The sequence below is a fragment of the Molothrus aeneus genome, chromosome 1, assembly GCF_037042795.1.
Source record: "Molothrus aeneus isolate 106 chromosome 1, BPBGC_Maene_1.0, whole genome shotgun sequence".
NCBI lineage: Eukaryota > Metazoa > Chordata > Aves > Passeriformes > Icteridae > Molothrus > Molothrus aeneus.
The window spans coordinates 137,114,429-137,134,310 of NC_089646.1; the positions used below are offsets into that span (position 1 = coordinate 137,114,429).

At 38.7% G+C, this 19,882-nt stretch overlaps 1 protein-coding gene across 1 annotated transcript; it reads right to left on the reverse strand.

Annotated features, from left to right (window-relative positions):
* Positions 1–1,331: 1,331 nt before the first annotated feature.
* MED30 (mediator complex subunit 30) lies at positions 1,332–19,579 on the reverse strand. The gene is made up of 5 exons (XM_066565847.1): positions 19,463–19,579; positions 18,901–19,106; positions 17,900–18,058; positions 14,741–14,851; positions 1,332–3,682 (listed from the first exon to the last, which is right to left on the reverse strand). The coding sequence occupies exons 2-5, from the start codon at positions 19,072–19,074 to the stop codon at positions 3,587–3,589; spliced, it is 540 nt and encodes a 179-aa protein (XP_066421944.1). The 5' UTR covers positions 19,075–19,106; positions 19,463–19,579; the 3' UTR covers positions 1,332–3,586.
* Positions 19,580–19,882: the final 303 nt, after the last annotated feature.

Here is a 19,882-nt window from a genome sequence, read left to right on the forward strand (position 1 = left end):
GCTCCAAGTGAAGAGGGGGCACTTCCAGAGCCAGTCAGAGCTCTGTGTGTTCAGGAGGGACAGCAAGCCCAGCACTGTTGCAGGCAGCAATTCTGAGAGCCACCAGCCTCATGAGGAAAGCAGGGGAGTGCCAGAAGCATGAAGATAATTTCAATGATATATAGATATAACAGTCAATGATACATAAACCAAACACTGAAACATCTGTGTTTGTATTGCTTTACTGGTATTTGTAAATACCTCATCTGGTGCCATTTCATTAAGCAGCAGTTAAAGTTCAGTTAGCATTAATAAAATATTAAATTTCAGAACATGTTGACGCCCAGTAATTCATTCAAGTGTTTCACAGCTGAGGAATCACCACTTTTCTTCAAACTGTCATCTTCTTGGCCAAATCCTATACTAATTCATGGATCTGATAGCATTTGAATTATATTCACTACCCTTACTTTCATCTGTGTAAGTCAAAGTGTATGGTTTTGGTCCAGCACCTTGCACAGTCCTGCTTTGACAGTATTTACTGTGATAATTTACAATTCTGTCTATTTCTGCACTTTGCAATTTAGCTACTGCTCATCTATTCTGGTAGTGGTTTGAAGTGTGTCTCCTCTTTCCCAGATGAAAAACTATAGTACAGACCTTGGCTACTGCTAGCAGCTGCACAGAGAAAGCTGAATATTTTATCACCCAGACATCTACTTGCAATAGCTGCACTCTTACTCACATTTTAGGTAACTTCTGTACTGTTTGTGTGTAATAAAAAAGTCACCCAACTTTAAACACATTTGGTAGGACCTAGATGCCATCTGAGCTGTACAGTTAAGTCTAATCTCCATTTTCCATAATTGTTCCAAAAATAGAACAAAAATATGAAGAACTGAGAATTTTACATAATTAAGATGATGGTGCCATTTCAGAATCCACTTCAAATACTTCTTCTAGGCTACTTGCATGCTTATGCATGCACTGAACAGAAAGCTGCCACTACAGCTTGCAAATAGATAAATGCATTTGCATTTTAAACCAACAACAAACTAAAATCTCTACTTGCAGTCATCTCTTTTTGAAAAGTTTTGCATATGAACTAGTTATGACTCACAGCTGCAGAAAAAATTATTATTTCTGACCAGCAAATCTGCCATAGTGGTGAATCCAAACAGGGAACAAACAATTCTCCTGCAGCCTTTGCCACGAAGTAAGAGATCTACTCTTGCATTTGCCACATGGGAGAAAAGAGAGAGATCTTGTTTGTAAGGTGTTTTGACATCTACTCACATCTGAGTATTGTCATACATACAGACCACTTTCAACACCAGGTACACTAATCAAAATCAAGATTTTTTACCACTTTATTTTCAACTGTAAGACTGGACGCCCATTCATCTGTTAATATTTACAGCCTTTGAAAAGAGAAACAGGACAACTATATTGTACCTATTTTCAGGGGAAAGTCACAGAATGTTAACCAGGTATGATTGGATCTGTTACGAGTGATTTTTACCTCAAGGAGTAGACAAATGGTTTGAAACTATTAAAAAACAGAATTAAAGAGATGGATGAAGAACAATGAAACACCTGTGAGCATGGTGAGACACTGAACAGGCTGCCCAGAGAAGCTGCAGATGTCCCATCCATGGCAGTGCTCAAGGTGAGGCTGGAGGGGGCTCTGAGCATCCCCGTCTGTGGCAGAGGTGTTGGAACAAGATGATCCTCAGGGTCCCTTCCAACACAAACCATCCTATGACTCTATGAAAATCAGTGTAACCTTTTAAAATCCATGAATCTCAAATCAGTAAGCATTCAGTATCAAACCATTAGACTGCAAAAAAGGTAGCTTTTAAAAGGATACCATTAAACTGGACACTTTGGTTCTGAACAAGTTTTTCACACAAAACTACTATGGAGTCTGGCTGGGCATGGAATAAGAGTTAAAAGTGATACACAAGAAGCAAGTACTGAGGATGGCTAGTTTTCAACCTGACAAATACTAAAAGTGCCCTATGGATTTATACTGAAACTGTTGTTTTATGTATCTTTTAATCTGAAGAAAGAGACACATAGTCACACTGCCAGCATCTGTGGATAGTAAAAATTTCAAGATTATTTTCAGGGCAAATGAAAATTGTGAGGAGTAACAAAGTTAGAACAAAGAAAGATGAAGGTTTATGATTAACTCAAAATAATGAACTGTTCATGTACTCCAAAGTTTACTACGACTGATAGTCACAGGGAGAAGATTAATGAGGTCTCTATTCAGTGCATTCTGATAAACAAAACCAAAGTATACCAACCATACATAAATACAGAAATACACCACCAGTCACAGTTGTTCAGAGTCAGCATGGCTTCATGAGGGGGAAGTCCTGCTTGATGAACCTGATTTCCATCTACAACAGGGTAACCCACCTAGGTGATCTAGGAAAGCCAGCAGATGTGATCTTTTGGGACTTCAGCAAAGCTTTTGGATACTGTCTCTCACAGAAGCCTTCTGGACAAAATGTCCAGCACACAGCTGGATAACTGAGTCACATGACAGGTAAGCAACTGGCTGATGGGCTGGGCACAAAGGGTTACAGTGAATGGGGCACATCAGAGTGGTGACTGTCCCTTACAGTGAATGGGGCACATCAGAGTGGTGACTGTCACAGTGAATGGGGCACATCAGAGTGGTGACTGTCACCAGTGGGGTTCTGCAGGGCTCCATCCTTGGCCCTGTGCTCTTCAACATGGAACTGGAAGGAATACTGAGTAAGTCTGTGGATGACACTGAATTGGGAGGAGCTATCAACTCCCTTGGGGTCAGAAAGGCCCTACAGAGACCTCCACAAATTAAAGGGTCGGGCAATCTCCAATTGTGTGAAGTTTAACAAGGGCAAGTGCTGCATTCTGCACCTGGGATGGGGCAGCCCTGGCTGTGTGTACAGACTGGGGAATGAGAGGCTCCAGAGCAGAGCTGTGGAAAGGGACCTGGGGGTCCTGGTCAATGGCAAGCTGAACATGGTTCAGCAGTGCCCTGGCAGCCAGGAGGGCCAACCCTGTCCTGGGGGCATCAGGCCCAGCATTGCCAGCCAGGTAAGGCAGGGGATTGTCCTGCTCTGCTCTGCACTGCAGATAATATAAAAAATACTGCAGACTGATTTGCAGTATCTGGTTGCTGATTTCAGCCCTCTAGTTTTCTGGAGTACCTTTCCTGTCTTGCAACTTTTACTCTCTGTAGAGACTATTTGCACTGCAAAATTAACTGCATATTAACATATGTTTTTATAATTTTTAATTGTATTATAAAGAAAATACAGAAACACTTAATTTATAAAACCCCTTTCTGCATAGGAATCCAAACTGCTACTGTAAATTACTGAGGCAGTACAGCAGAATCACAGAGGTAAAACTTACACAACGAATCTTCTATAAAAACAAACCCCAAACCATTTACATTACTGGAAAATGACCCAACATTTTAATCTTTCACACTTTTCAAACATTACTGCAATATAATTGTGGGAAAACATGTCACTTCTTAGAAGGAAGTTAAGTATATCCAAACAGGTTTGTATCTTCTTCAATTACAAAGATTGATTTTCCTTGTTCAGTTCCTCATTGCCAACATGGCATTTATGTCCCAAATAAGATTTCGTAACTGATCCATGATCTGCTTCAGCTGCTGATTCTTCTGTTTCAGTTTCTGTGGGAAGAGTTTATTAGAATTTTTTTGTGAACAGTTCAAATAGTGCACTCAAAAATTCAACAAAAGTTACAGTGCTATGAAAGGCTATATAAATCTTTTTCTCAGTTGTCAGTGAGCACTATTAGTGGGATAATACATCCTCTTTAAAGCACATTCTAAAAATACAAGAAAGCCTCAAAAGTTAAGGACCATTGCTTAGAGGGGGAATGCTGTTTTGTTTCACAGCAGCCTTTTATCAAAACACCTGACACCTTCAAAAGCTGGAGGCCTGTGGGGATCAGTCCTCACTTTGAAAAGTCTAAAAGAGAGCATCCTAAGTTGGAAGAAAAAATATAGGGAGTAGGTAAATTTATGTGAATATATGTTTTATAAATTTGGTTTCAAGAAAAATGAGGCATTAACAGTACAAGTTTGAACAAAGCACAGGGTATAGGTGAAGCAAATCAAGCTTTTGCAGCCCTTCTGCTGTGTAGGTCAACTGTAATGTTTTAAAAGTCCTGTCTTGAAAAAGGTTTTCCCAAGCATTTGAATTTTTAAAAATTACATATTTGTTTTTGCAAACTACAGAAGCATTTGGAGGAATAGGAGAACAGAAAACTAGCTTTTATTTGGTTGCATAGCCAAAACTTAGAAATCATGTCTCTACAGAAGAAAGATCAGGGCATCAAGACATCACACAATTTCCCTAACCTTTCATGTTTCACAATAATACCCATATTTATTGTTTCATTTATTCCTTTTCCTGCTCAAATCAAAGCTGTTAAGAACTAAGTTAGTTTGTTGATAACAGTACCCAGTTTGTCCTTCATTTCATTTCATTTCATTTCATTTCATTTCATTTCATTCTGATTTGATAAGATGGCAGCCTTCCAACATTAGAGATCAAACTATTTATTCATTAGGGAAGTCCGGAGTTCCAAGTAAAGGAAAAGCCCAGGAAAGACTTGCTTCCATCAAAACAGAACAAAATCTTTCAGGTTTGATGTAACTTTGTTATTTGCACTACACAAAAGACAATACATTAAAAGCATGACTCAAATCAGTAACACAACTGAAGTTACTGGAACAGAGAGAAAATGAAGCAATACCCTGAAAATTAGCCTCCTGAATTTTGATGCAGTCCACACAACAATATTTTTAAATTGCCAGCTGGTCAGCTGGGAGAGAAGTCCAGAGGAAAAAAAGGAAGCCTATTCATTTCAGACCTGTAAAAAACAGTCTGCAGTAATATGGTAATTAGGCTTAGATTACATGGGGACCATAGTAAGGGAAATATCCCTAAATACAGACTTTGCAGGACACTGGAAGAGATAACACTCAGATCTAGATTCCACTAACATGGAATTCCTAACCAAGCATTTGACAGGCTGAAAAGTGTTTTAAAGAAAAATGTGTGCATTTATCTAATGCTTCTTTCTTTTCCATTTGCTGATCCAAGACTTCACAATATACAGCAGAGATTCATCTCCTTACTAAAGACAAGAGAGAAAGCTAAGCAGCATGTAATTACCACAGCACTGAAATGACAGAATTGCAAGGGTCTTCCTACCAAAGGTCATAAATGCAAAATCCTGATGCTTGAGAAAGCACAAGAGGGATGAGATAAACAAGCATGTTCATACCTGTGGCATTTTTAAACATAATTCTGTTTGCCATCCTCAACATCCAATCCTAGAGAAATCAGTGACTGTTACATCAAAACTACCAGTTCAATGCAGCTGTAACTCCCTCATACTGAGGCCATGCCATTTCAAGGGATTTCAAAACCTGCATCAATGGAAATGAAGGCTGAACAGTTGGTGATGGTAACTGAAGTCACAGACAGAAGACAGACCCATTGACCTCTGAGAAGTAGGCTGTTTTCTCTCTCCATCCATGTCTAATTGTACTGTTGAATACTGCTACTCGCATGAACTTTGTGTAAGTGATGCCCAAAAGACTCATTCTGTAATACTGTTTTCCTTTCTTGTGAAAGCATTATGACACTGTAAATTGTTTGATCTTTATTTGATGCTGCTAGACAGGGGAACATTTAGACAGGATTTCATTTGTTTTCAAAGCATCTGTAAGGACAAGAAGTATAAATTTGTTTATTTATCTGAAGATAATTTTAGATCCTCATCTTTAGTGAGGAGCTAATTTCTTAGCTCTTCTACTTATTCTGGAGCCAGAAAAAACATCTAAGATGAAGCACCATCCCTGGGTTGCTAGGCTGTTGAAAGAATAAAGAGAGGAGAAAAAAAATCTACTTCAGAGAGCACAGTCTCCTAATTGAAATGCATACAGTGATCTTTGTTACTGATCTTTGACAGGCAGTGGTCCACACCTCAAAGTACTACATAATTAATATGTTCTGCACCACTGGAGTGCTGGCCTCTGCTTAAGACTTTGCTGAGCCAGTAAGAACATCTCAACTCAAGCCTAACCTTGAAAAGATAGGTGAAATGGCCTTCTTGGGAAATGGGCAAAATCTTTAAGCAGCTTTTGCAGCAGTGACAAATTTTCATTTGAACAGATTGCTTGCAAGTTGTCTCCCACTCTTTCCTCCTTCTGTTGAAATGACTTAGTTGAACTCTAGACTGCTTCTCAGGATTAACAGTTGTATGAAACAAGAAAAAGTACTTCATCCTACATACATGCTACAGCTTCTGATTTTATCTGTTTTTAGATAGCACAGGGAAAATCTATGAGGCAGTTTATAATGAGTTTAAGAGACCTAAATTCAAGTTACATCTGTCAGGCCTGTTTCTCTTAGTTCCTCCCTGTCAGAAAAGTGATCTGACTGAAAACCTACCCTAGGGGGTCTTCTTTGGTGATATTAATTTTCAGTGGGGACCATTTTGACTGAGCTTGCAAGTATTATGGCCATCATGATGGGGCTGGCAAGGACTGCACCCTCCAGTAACCAAGAAGACCTTAGCTGGCTTAGGTGGGGTAGGTCACTTACGAAAACATTTACTGAAGCACAAAACCCACAAAAATGAAACGAGGTGGGAGAACCATAACAAACATCCAGAAAATAGCTGTCTTTCAAGGAAGAAAAGCTGCCATAAAGAACCTGCCATGTTTCATACAGATTTGGGTTCACTAGGACACAGTAATTTCAACTTTGACTGAAATACATTTTTTACCAAAAGTCATTTTTGCTTCACTGGCATTTCATTAGAAATCAGTGCTGTCTAGACCAATTCACAACTTACAACCAGAGATGTATCAGATCCTTCCTTTGCACAGTGTTCTTGACTCTCTCCTCATTTAAAGCTCATGTATCCTTCAAATTTTAAAACTAAAACATCCCTGTGAGTCACTATGCTGCACTCAATCCATTTGTTAGAAATCCCTTATTCGGGCAAAGGAAATAATGTAAACACCATGGTAAGATCATATTCCAAGTGGTGCTTGTAAAAACATCAATAGTACTTGTCTAAGTTGCGCAGGCTCTTCTGCTTAAGGAAAAAAACCAAGAAAATATCTATTTCTATCTTGAAAATCTTGTATTGAAGACCATTCTCCTGAATGCTGTGCCAGCTGTGGTTTTTACCTGCTCTATTCAAGATCTACAACAGTACAGGCCAGAAGGACATCTCAGTGTCCATATTAATATTAACATTAAATATTAATAACCACAGTACTTTTACTTCCATAAATCTTAGCAAAATTTTTAAAAAATTATGTTTACTTTGTTGATTAAGAGTCTATAGAGAACTTGGATCATATGCTCTCCCAGGAGTATAGAATCATGGAACTGTTTGGGTTGGAAGGGACTTTTAAAGGTCATCTAGTCCAACCCTGCAATCAGCAGGGACATCCTCAACTAAATCAGGTTGCTCACAGCCCAGTACAACCTGACTGTGAATGCTCCCAGGGATGGGGCATCTATCACCTCTCAGGACAAGTGTTTCATCACCCTCAGCCTAAAAAATGTCTCCCTTATATTTCATCAAAATTGGCCTTCTTTTAGTCCAAAGCCATTACCCCTTGTCCTGTCACACCAGGCTCTGCTAAAAAGTGTGTTCCCATCTTTCTTATACGCCCCCTTTCGGTACTGAAAAGCTTCTGTAAGGTCGCCCTGGTGTCTTCTCTCCTTCAGACTGAACAGCCTCAACTCTCAGCCTTTCTTCATAGGAGAAGTGTTCTATCCCTCTGGTAATTTTTGTAGCCCTCCTCTGAGCCCACTCCAACCGTTCCCTGTCTTTCCTGTGCTGAGGAGCCCAGAGTGGACACAATACTCATGTTACTCCTTCTGACCATTGAACTGCTGTAGGAAGTGATTCTTGAAAGCCTTATGAAAGTGACAGTGGCCTCCGTGTTTCCAGGTAAGCCAAGCCCAAGAAATTCCTACAGAAACACGATGTTTGTAATAGGAAGGTGACATTTATATTGTTCTTTTTTTAAATGAATCCTTCATAATGAAATCTCTGAAGTATGAAGGTGGAAAAACCTGCTTTTTCCCTTTGGTAGTTAAGAGACTATTACAATGCTATATGCATATAGCTTATGTTATATGCACATAGCTGGGAAAAAATGTGATGGAAAAAGTGCCCTCAACACTTTGCTCGAACTCTCTTAGAGCTGCCAAGTAGTGTCTTAACTTATGGCTGCTCAACTGATACCAAGGCTCATTTTGCATCATAATAAATGCAAATATCAATCTACTTATATTTTTTTTTCCAAAGGAATAAAAAATATTCATCATTAATACAGTAACTGCTGTGCAATTAAACATTAACACTCTCACTGTCCAGTATCTACAGCTTTTCCTGATGTCATCCACAGGCATGACTGTTCTACATTTAGCAGAAATGAGAGACTGAATTTTCTGCCTTGCACCTCACCTGACAGCTGAAAGGAAAACTGCTCCTTCTGCATGTGTAACCCTGTGTTCCTGAAACAAACAGAAACACCAGTGACAGCCTGTGCTCTGCTGCAAGCTCAATACTTTTCACCTATTGACCCAGACAGGATTGTATTTATGCACTGATCTGTTGTTCTGAGAGGAATAAGCACCTTCATTCAAATAGATGGATGTTTGCTTCATACCAATTATTTATCATTTGACAATGAGGTCTGAGGTCTTATTTACTGAGTACCATCTAAGCTCTGTAGCTTGTAATGGAATTATTCATTCCCCAAGGTGCTTCTCCACCACACTTCTCAGTGTTAAATCCCCATTCTTTATATGAAAATCCCACAGATCTATGATCCTCAGCTACAGATGGCAAACTCAGTCACATGAACACTACAGATAAAACTGCAGTGCTGCCAACTTTGTCCAAAGATATTTAAGATTCATGTTCATCTCTAAATTTTGTATTTTAACAGCTTCCCACATATTCAAAGCTACCATGAGCCATAAGGGGAAGAATGAACAACTACCACAGATAATTTGTGGCAGAGAAAAAAAAATTCAGCTCCCAAGAGCTGCCTTAGTTAGTTACTCACTACACACAATAAATCCTTCCTTCTCATTCCCAAATTCCCTGCTTACTCCATAGTCTAATGCCAGTCAGGCAAGTCACAAACCAGGATTTTTATAATCTTATTTACTACAATACTGATTCACTTTAAATATTGCCTAGTCTGCCACAAAAGCAGAATAGCACAAAGAACTCTTCCAGAATAGAAAGTGGGAATGGGGGAAGAGGAACCAAATGTGGTAATGCAATAAAGGTTGTATAATATACATCTGTAAGAGGATAAAAGGGGACGTTGGGATTTTACAGGCAGCTTTATGCTCACCTTTTCCTAACTTTTTTCAACTTTGTAAATGTGATATGGTTTTGATATGGATGCAATGTGAAAAAAATTGTGTGCAACATTTTATACAAAACTGAAAAGGAAATAATTTATGATCTGGAATAAAAATACATCTGAATGCTGAGAAAGCTGGTTTATGACATAACAAGACCACCCTACTTAATTTTCTGTTGGAGAGGGGGGATATGCTCCTGATGAAAAAGGAAACATTTCAGCTCATTTCCAAGAAAGACAAGGAGGGAGATCCAGAAAACTACAGGCCACTCAGCCTAACTCAACTCCAGAAGGACTGTGCAGCAAATCCTTCAGAAAGTCATATCCAGACACATATGATAAGGTGACTGGGAACAGCCACACTGGATTTCCTACAGATGCCTTGTGCCTGACCAACATGACAGCCTTCTACAGAGAAATGACTGGCTGTGTGGCAAGGAGGGAGCAGGAGATTTTCTTCACTTCCATAAAGTAAAATCATTCATTAGTCAGGCTTTTGACACAGCCTCTCATTGCCTTTGAGCAAATTGGAGAGATGTGATTTGGACAGGTGAATTACTGGGCTGATGGAAAACTGGCTGGACTATGGGATTCTAAATGCTGGGATCATCAGTATTAAGATCAAGTGCTAGTTGGTCACCCTTGAAGCTTCTCAGATTGATACTAAGGTGAATATTCTTAATATCCTCATTAATGATCAATCACACTTAATGACCTAATCACCATATCAAAGTTATCAAATTGGTGGACAATGCCAAACTGGGGAAAATGGAAAATATACTCAGTGGTGGGATACTGGAGCCAGAGAAACCTCAACAGGTGGGGAAGGCAGGCCAACACCTATCTCAGGAACTTAAATTAAAGCAACATCCTACATCTGCACACAGAATAAACTCATACAACAGCACAGGCAGAGGGCTGACTGAATAGAAATGAAATTTGCAGAAAAGGATCTGAGGTCCTTTTAGATACTTTCTAATGAGTTTAACAGGAGTCATCAGCAGATCTTTTTTTGCAACAAGGAAGACAAACTGCCCTCTGCCCTGTATTAGTAAGAGTGTACCTCTCAGGTCAGGTGAGTACCTCTCATACTCTCCTCTATTTGGCTCTGGAGAATGACTGACCAATTTAGGGATCAACAAAAAGCTCTTTCATACTGGATAATGCCCAGTGGAGGGCTACCACAATGATTAAAGCTGTGTTTGTTCAATCTCAAGCAGAGAAGGCCAGAGGGAAGGATCTCAGTGATATCTTCAGCCACCTAATGAAACTCACAGAAAAGAGAAAGCTGGACTCCTCTTGAGTATACACAGCAAAAGGATGAGAGGCAGTGAATATACAAGTTATGACAAAAAAATTTCCAATGTAACATTAGGAAAATTTTCACAGTAAAAGGCAACCATTAAGAAGGGCCCAGAAAAGACAGAATTTCAATCTTTACAGGTATTTGAAATGCTGGAGCATGGACATGAGTTGGAGCAGCTGGATCTAACTTTGCTGGTTCACCCTGTCTTGGGCTGGGGACTGAACGAGATAATCTCCAGACCTCCCACTGAGCCTAAATTCCTCTGATTCTACCATTGCAGAGAGTCAGTTTGGTACTCAAAAATTCATGGAATTGTCTCCAGTGCAGATTAAGCTGCCCAGAAGGTGTCCAAGTAACTAATTCTTCCCCTCTCCCCAAAGCGCTCTTTCGTGCACACTCATATTTTGGGTGAAAAAGGACTCTGCACATATCAAACCAATTAAAATACATTCAAATACTGAAAAATGTAGTTTAAAAGGAATTTAGGTTTTCTGCATAGTCCTAAACAGCATCAGCTGCAAGGCACAATGTTTGTGCTACCAAAAAAAAAGCCCAGAGCTAAACTTGTTACTTAAACTTAAGAGTCTGTCACATAGATTGTCTTTTTCTCTCTTAGCAAGATCACTGTTAAACACTTAACAAACATTAGTTAAGAACAGCAAATAAAATTGTTTTCTAAGGGCTATCTGGAATGTCCAAATGCTATTTTGCTTTGTTTTCACCCAAATGTACCTACACATTATGTGATGGTTTTCCTAAGTGCTTCATTGAAAGCAGACCTACAGCATGAATGAAACCTAAGCTGTACTTGCTCCATTTCTAAAAGTGAGCAATAAAGAAAACCATTGATAGGGCAGCAAAACAGATTAAATAATTCTCAATTTTTGATTTGGTATTTCTGTTTCAAGTCCTGTCAAATATACTACAAGACCACAGACTGAAGGTGAGCCTGACATCTTGAAAATAATACTGATGATTCTATACTTTAAAGATAAAAAACTTAATAGACAGAACATTAAACACTTGAAAAACATGAGCAGAGGAGAGGAAATCTTGGTAACATCTTCCACTTGCTGCAAATAGATTCATTTCAATGAAAACTGGATCAAGACGTACTAAAAGACAAATTCAAGTGCTAAATTGATTCTGGAACAGTAATTTATTCCAAAAAATTCAATCACCTCAACAATTTATGAGCTCATAAAACATATACAGATAAAAAAGAATAAGCTACTTTTTTGGGAACTGCAGGAGAGAATTGTTTAAGACGAGAGATAGAGGTAGCTAGGGCTCAAGAAATGGTTTGTTTTATAATAATGGTAGAAGCTTCTTATTGTGGTCAAAACTCCCTTGTGCTATAAAGCTTAATAGGCTTTATTTAAACCTACAGTTGCTAATTATTACTGGATTGCTAGGACAGAAATTCATTGCCTTGTAAACTAATCTATATTTTAAATTAACAGACAAGTACTTACACAGCCATTAGACTTTCTGACCTCAAAGGTAACTCCAAAATAGCAGAACAACTAAGTAAAAAAGGTGTCACAATAAACTAATATGAAAAACTCCTGCAGTTTTTAGGAACTCTGTTACATCAACAGGTTCTCCTGCTCCATGAACGGGATGGTGAGCACAGGAAGCACCTGATGCTCCCCCCCCCTCCTCCTGAGGATGCTCCCTTCCCAGACACCTGCAGTAGCAAAGGAAAGCTGCTGTTTTTCAAGTCAGTGGTTCATGGAATGAGGACATTTTGATGTGAGAATATATGATCCACAAGGTTTATAAGAGCTACTACTAGTTTTGGCAGTGCTCCACACAGGGGGGCAGTGAGTGTCGTTGACACACATCCAGAGCCACTAAAGAAATCACACTGGCTGGGGTATCATGGCAAGAAGGGCAAAATTTAGAGATACAAGGCAGGTGTAAGAACTAATTCAAATATCACAATAGTGTCAAAGTCTTGGGTTATTGCAACAATGATTTTTTTAATACCAATAACATGTAAGACTGAAAAAATAATGCCTATCAAAGCAAAAAGGATTAGGTGAGAACAGAACAAGGAGAGAAGGAAGATTTGGTCAAAAATATAAAAAACTTATTTAACTACCATGTTGGTTTCCCTGTCACAGTATTCTCATCAACATTTTGTATTACTGAAATTTTCCTAAAATTAATTAATCAAATTGAGTTGGAGGAGGACATTACACATTAGAGAGGCCTGAAGACCTGTCAGATGTGCCAGCTAAGACCAAGAGCAAGCCCTCCTTGAACCCAGCAGCCAGTGTTAGAAATTAGGCCAATTATCTGATTCTAGTGCTTTTTCTTTGAAAAAAAAAAAAAAAAAAGAATTTATATATTTCTAGTCATAAAAGCATTACCTAGTCTGTAATGTATTAAAATTTGAACTTTGAAAACGGTAGTAGATGTGCTTATACAACTGGAGGGAGACCAAAGAAAAAATCAGTGAACTTTCAAAAAACACGAAGTTTAACTTTCTTTTCCTGTAGTTACTAAGTATTTGTCCACAAGAATTCTAGAGAAAGTTCAACTACCTTGTGAAGATTTCCTGTGGAAAATCTGGAAATTAGGTCTAGGCATTTAAGTATTCAGGATTTCACCCTATATTTACGTGAAGATTTCAATGTTTTCTTAATTACCAGTTTGCTACCAATGGTCCTGCAACACCATCAACCTTTTTAAGGTTCAGAACTCTTCATAAAAATTTATGAAATTATTTTCACAAGGTCACACCAAGGAGGTTTAAAACCATATTAGCATACAAGTACAACAACAAGGGCAAAACCATGTCACAGAACTATTAAAACCACAGCAAATATGGACAGTTAAGCTTATTAACACTTAAAGATTGCAAATAAATGTGCATTAATTCATAGTACAACGTTACATACAATATAATATATTCAACACTGCTACATCAGCAGTGAAGAGAAAGATTACAACAGGAGAGCTGACAACTGCATTTCTCTAAATTCACACAGTCCTCATTTCTCCCTGTACAATACACATGCATTTTTCTAAATAAATGGGTTATGAAAAATTCAATACATGTATGATTGTGGAAGACAAATTAAAGCATTGGAAATATTTTAAAAGCTGAAAATCCATCAATTATTCATTCCATAAATAAACATTTTACCCATTTATTTCTTTTGTTCAGTTATTTTTGTAGATTATAACTCCTTCTTACTGAGCATTTGCAGATATTACAGCTATAGAAATATGTATTTAATCCTATCTTTCTATTTACAGATTGAAGAAACAATGTTCAAAATTGTGGTCTGGTAAAACTATGTATTTTTAATCTCTGTATTACATTATCTTTTACTACAGCATAATTATTTTTAGATTTGAATCCCTCTACACTAATTGTACCCAGTTGCACAATGCCACTCAAACTGAAAATTTAACATTTTAATTCATTAAACATTTATAATTCATAGTACATTTTTTCTGAATGTGCCAAGATTCAGTAAATGCTCCTCTTTACAAAAGAACAGTCTTCCTCAAACTGTCAAAATCCAGAAGGTAGCCCTGAAAATTCTTTACCAATTCACATAATTGTAAAAATATTTACATCTGGTGTTCAATATCAATTATTTTTACACCTAAGGTAAGTTTTGAAGATAAATTAGTGCAATGGGCACCTTAGTTCAGTTTGTACTGTCAATATCTAGTGGGTAGCACATAAACACAACACACTGTATTCATAAAAATAAATGTTGGTTTTAAAAGAGACACAAGTTAGAATTGTCAGGAAGCCCAATTGTTAGGAAACTCTACTGCCAGAGGTACGGCTAAAAAATAGTTGTTTAACTAAAAGGTCAATACTGAAATATTCATAAATAAAAACCAGTTATTTCCAGTTTTGATGGCAGTCATCACACATTCTGTATTTAGTACAGCAATCTGGAAATTTAGGCTTTGTAACGTGAAAATGACATTTCTCAGTTTATGCAAATTAATTTCAACTTTGTTACCTTATTAACTTCCATGATTTCCCTTCTCTCTTCACTAGCAAAACGAAGCTGACTTGCAGCACCACGATCATCATGCTTGGAGCCATCTTCTTCAACATATGGAATAAGTTGCTGTGAAGACAAGAAACATCAGCTTTAGTTAAAAAAAAAAAAAAGAAAAAAGAAAAAAAAAGGAAAATAAAAAAAGAAAAAACTCAAAATACTCAAATCCAGGACATACACATGGTACTACCATTTTCTCCACAGGTTCTAACTACCCAAGGGAAAGTGGAGACAAGCCTGCCTGCCACCTCAAACCTCAAGGCCTTGCAATGACCTCAGTTGGTTCTCCAGGTAAACAATGTGCTTCCAAAAGACACAATCTCACACATTAACAAGCCTAGTCCAAAGAAATTTTGTAATTGCAGGCAGAAGTCAGTCTTTCCATTTTCAGATACTCGTCATAGATAATCCTTGTAGTTGAATTCTGCAGATTGAGGTTTTAAAATTTACTATTCCACACTAAGAAATAAAACCACAAAGTTCTCATTATCATAAGTCATTTTAGTGATATACTGAACATAAATATGACTGGCTTTACATAGCTACTTGGCTAATACTCTAGTTATGATTTGCTGTTTTAATGAGCCTCTGTTTGGCTACTCTTAAGACCAGGCCCACAGTTACCTAAAATGAGTTTTTCTGTAAGTATTTCTCACCATGGTCTCCTCAGACACACAGAATCACAGTTTGGTTTAGGCTGGAGAGGACCATACTGCACTGTCTTTTTTGTAAAGCTTGGACAAAGCCAAAACTCCTTGATGTAAAATTTGTAAATGAATATTACTATATATTTCCTTCCTAAAAAAATAGATCGAAAAGAAACATACTAGATACAAAACAAACACTTGTTTCTGTGTCAGAACACTCCCAAGCTACTAACAATTTCTTAAAGGATAATACCTCCACAAAGTCCATACTCTGACATTGTTTTTTCTGTCCTGTACTATGCAAAAGTACATCCATGTTCACAAACGTATTACAGACAAATGGAAAACTGATATTGATAAAAGTGACATTAGTTTAAAAGCCTGGGAGCAAGTTGCTCAAGTGCATACGAACTTTCTTACTTAGGTTGGGGTGCAATATTACAAAGTGTTCACTGCCTCCAGCTTCTGATGGAAAACTTAGTTTGATTTATACCACTAAAAATGTAATTTCCTTCTAACCAAAAATTTTTGCAGCCATTCTTATTAAGCTTAGCAAAATGGACAAAAGCTACCACACTAAACAATGCCGTGAAAAAGTGGCAAATATTCACCACTTACTACATTTGCAGACCATAAAGAAGAAGTAGTAGGGCTGCTATATGCTTTTGGAAAAAACTCTCTGATGGAAAAATAAAGTAGCACTCAAAGAAGAACATTTCTTTAAAGCCTCCCTATATTTCAGAAAAGATGAGAGATAAAAAAAACTAAACAAAAAACGAACCTACCAAGAAAAGCTGAACTATACCTAATACACAGAAAAAGCAGGAAATTTAATCTTTGTAGGCAGATCTCCTCCACAATTATCTCATGCCTTGCTACGTTGGTTAACAAAAAGTTAACAATACTTATTACACATCAGTACACATCACCAAAAATTATGAAAACATTTATATCGATAAAAATGGAATAAGTATTACTAGTAGGTATAGATGTCTCTTGACTGTTCAAAAAAATAGATTTGTTGATATTCTGTAAAGACATGGTTAGAATATCAGCCACTAAATAATACAATTGAGATTATTGTTGAACTACTGGAAGAAGAATTTAAGAAAACTGATCCAGGAGGAATGGTGTGTCACTCTCATTCACTCTAACCAATAAAAACATAAGGAGGCAGGAATCTACTAAGTTCAGAGAAGAAAAGACTAAGAAGATTAAAAAAAAGCCCAACTATCAATAAAAAACTCTGCTGTGACTAAGTTATCAGTGAAACCTTGCACTAAAAAAAGCCTGAAGTGACTACTTATTTTCTCTATGGAGATTCTTTTCCATCCTGATAATGGGAAAAAATGTGAAAAGTTACAGGAAAAAACCAAGCAAATGCCACATCATTCCACTGTTATAAGGGAAAATAAGACACATTAAAAGCTTTTAAAGAAGACACAAGTTCAACACACTGTGAAAACAGGTTTTATTTTCTTAAATGGGAAAATTAACTTATTCCCCTGCTTGCTGTCAGGTTTCCAGATAAATTTTCCTGAAACCCTTGTCAAAAGTCAGCAACTGTACACTGAAATAGCAGTCTAGAATGGACTGTACAGAATGGACTTCTTCATTTCTTTACTCCTATTCAGTTAAGAGACTCAAACTTCAAATATAATGCCTGTATGACTAAAATTCAATGGACAATCAGAAGTCATTAATAAAGTTGCCTCAGAATCCAGAGGTCAGTAATTAAAGAATTTCAAAGTTCTGGTTAATATAGAGCAGGAACAACTCAAATTGTAACAAAACCCAGGGTTTACGAGCATTACTAGAAATTAGAAACAACTTATGGGGAAGATGGCATTTAAGATTTAACAAATGACAGCAGTGTTATTAAGAAAAGCTTTGGCAAATCCTCCTTCCTGGAAGTTTTATGTTGTAACTTTTCTATCACCACTGCACATTTAAGTTTGGTTCACACTGCCCAGCAGGTTAGGAATGGCTGAGTGAGGGAACTATGGAGGCACAGATTATTGGCTAGAGAAAGTAAATAATACTTATTACTCAGGAGCCAGGCTGACAGGTGAGAGCTTGAAGCAGGCTTTTTCCCACTTCTTGTAAAAATTTGCCCTGATCCTCTTTTTTTTTTTACCTAGGAGAAACAAATTAGGTGAAGATACCAAGAAGCCAGAGGAAAAAAGGTTAAAATTTTAAATTAAGTTTGCTTTCACAGAATCACGGAATCAGTGAGGCTGGAAAAGACCTCTGAGACCAAGTCCAACTTATGACAGAACACCGTGTCAACTAGACACTAAGTTTCACAATCTTTCAACAAGCTCTAATTAATAAACAGAATTCAGTCCACTGAATAATTCCAGTAACATTAAAACTTGTTATGAGTTTCCTGCAACTGAGGAAAATGGATCATTTGCTATCCAGACTGGTTATTCTGATTTACAATTTATACATAAATGAAGATACTTACTTCTATGGGAACAGGATCGAGCCCAGCACAGTTTTCATTGCATTTGTCATAGACTAATCTCAGTTTTCTGAAGAGTATTGATAGCTGACGGAGATGTTCCTGCAGCTTTGCCAGTCTGTCTTGATATGTTGCAGTATGATAAGTAACACCATTTGGTAACTTAGAGAACCAATACATTAAAAATATTAATATTTCTGTCACATTAAATGAATAAAGGTATCAGACAGGTTTTTGTATATTTTAGAATAAGACAATCACACTTTTCTTATAGCAATCACTGAAATTTTTATTTTCTTTACTAGGAAAATTACATATTTTATGTGCTCAATCACTGCTGTCAAACACCCTCATGTATTCTACACTTTTTGTCATCATCAATCCCTCTGACTTTTCAGTGAGTGTCTTCACAATGCTTAAATATGACACTGTGGTGACTGGGGTTGAGATTTTGTGTCTCAACCGCACGCGATTCAATCCAGTGACACAAGAGTTATGAAAATACAGAAGGAGTGGGAATGATTATTTATCTTGTATTCTTCACAGAGAAAACACAACAGAAATTTGTATGTTTTCTCAGTAAGTAGACATAAATAAGGATTATGTTGTTTTTCCTAACAAAAAAAAAGTTTTAGGTGAAAAATATTACAGAAAAAGATCAATGAAAATTCCTCTAAATTTTCTCCCCATATGTTAACATAAGCAGAGAAACATAACTGACATATGAACAGACTTCATTGTACATAAAAGCAAACATAGTTACTAAGCATATTGAGAGGTTTTTTTATTGGGAGGGCAATGACAATTCAGCATTTCTGAATTTCACTTAGTGTACAGGACTAAACAAATATATTAAAAGTAGCACTCACTTCTTCAACCAATTCTCCTTTTCAGAGCAGTTTGACCGAGTTTTCTAAACGTCCTAAGGTGTCTCTTCAGTCTATATATACTGACAGCTGGTGATAAAAACACGGAAGCCGAGTGTATCAATAGTTGTTTCTCACCTGCATGTTCCTCAGTAACTGGAAGATTTCCATGGTTCGAAAGACAATGTCCTGCACGGTCTCCTGGCCGATGCGGCAGAGCGAAGCCGTGTTCACCTCCCTGGCAGCCTGAGCCTGGGTCCCGGAGAAAGCGCCCGGCGGCATCCCTGCCCCGGCCAGGGGGGGGGTCGACATCTCCCGGCCTTGACCCGTCACAACAGGGCAAGCTGCACAAAGAGGTGATGATGGAACGATCAAATGCTTGTTTGACTCTATCCCAGCAAACTTCTGTAGGGTGGCAATCCCACTCCCTTTCCCCATACGCTGTTCTGTCCAACAGCTGAGGCCGGCTCAGGGCAGCACCCCTTGGACGCGGCCCCCTGAGGCACCACAGCATTGCCGGGCGGTGGAACTGGGGGTGTCCCTCACGCACCTCCCTCCCCTCAGAGCGGTCACTGCGCTCGCTCCTGCTCCGATCCGTCCCAAGGGGAACACGACAGAGGTTTTTGCCCAGCTCCACCAGGCAGAACCGCAGCCCTGGGCTCCGGTACCCGCCCGACCACCCCTCCCTCCGCTGACCCACCGGCTCCCGGGGCGAAGCGGTGCCCCGGCCCCGCAGCGTTCCCCGGCCCCGCTGTGCGCTGCAGCCGCTCCAGACGCGTCGGTCCCGCTGCACTCCGGGTCCCGCCGCACGGGCCGCGCCCCGGATCTGCCGGCGGAAGCGCTTCCCAGCGCCCGGCGCCGTCACAGCCGGGGGGCGGTAGCGGCAGGCGGGGCCGGCTTGGGACCGCCCCTGTACCGCTGCTCTCCGTCGGATATCTCGCTCGGGAGCCGGGGCGTTTTCCTGGCTTGCCGCGTCCAGTGCGGTTTTGGGGGCAGGTCAGCCAGCATGCGGGCTCTTGAGGTTGAAAAGTTTGGTCAGAATCCCCAGGCAGATTCACACATTCCTACCACCCCTCTGTCAGATCATAGAACAGTTTGGGTTGGAAGTGACTTAAAGATC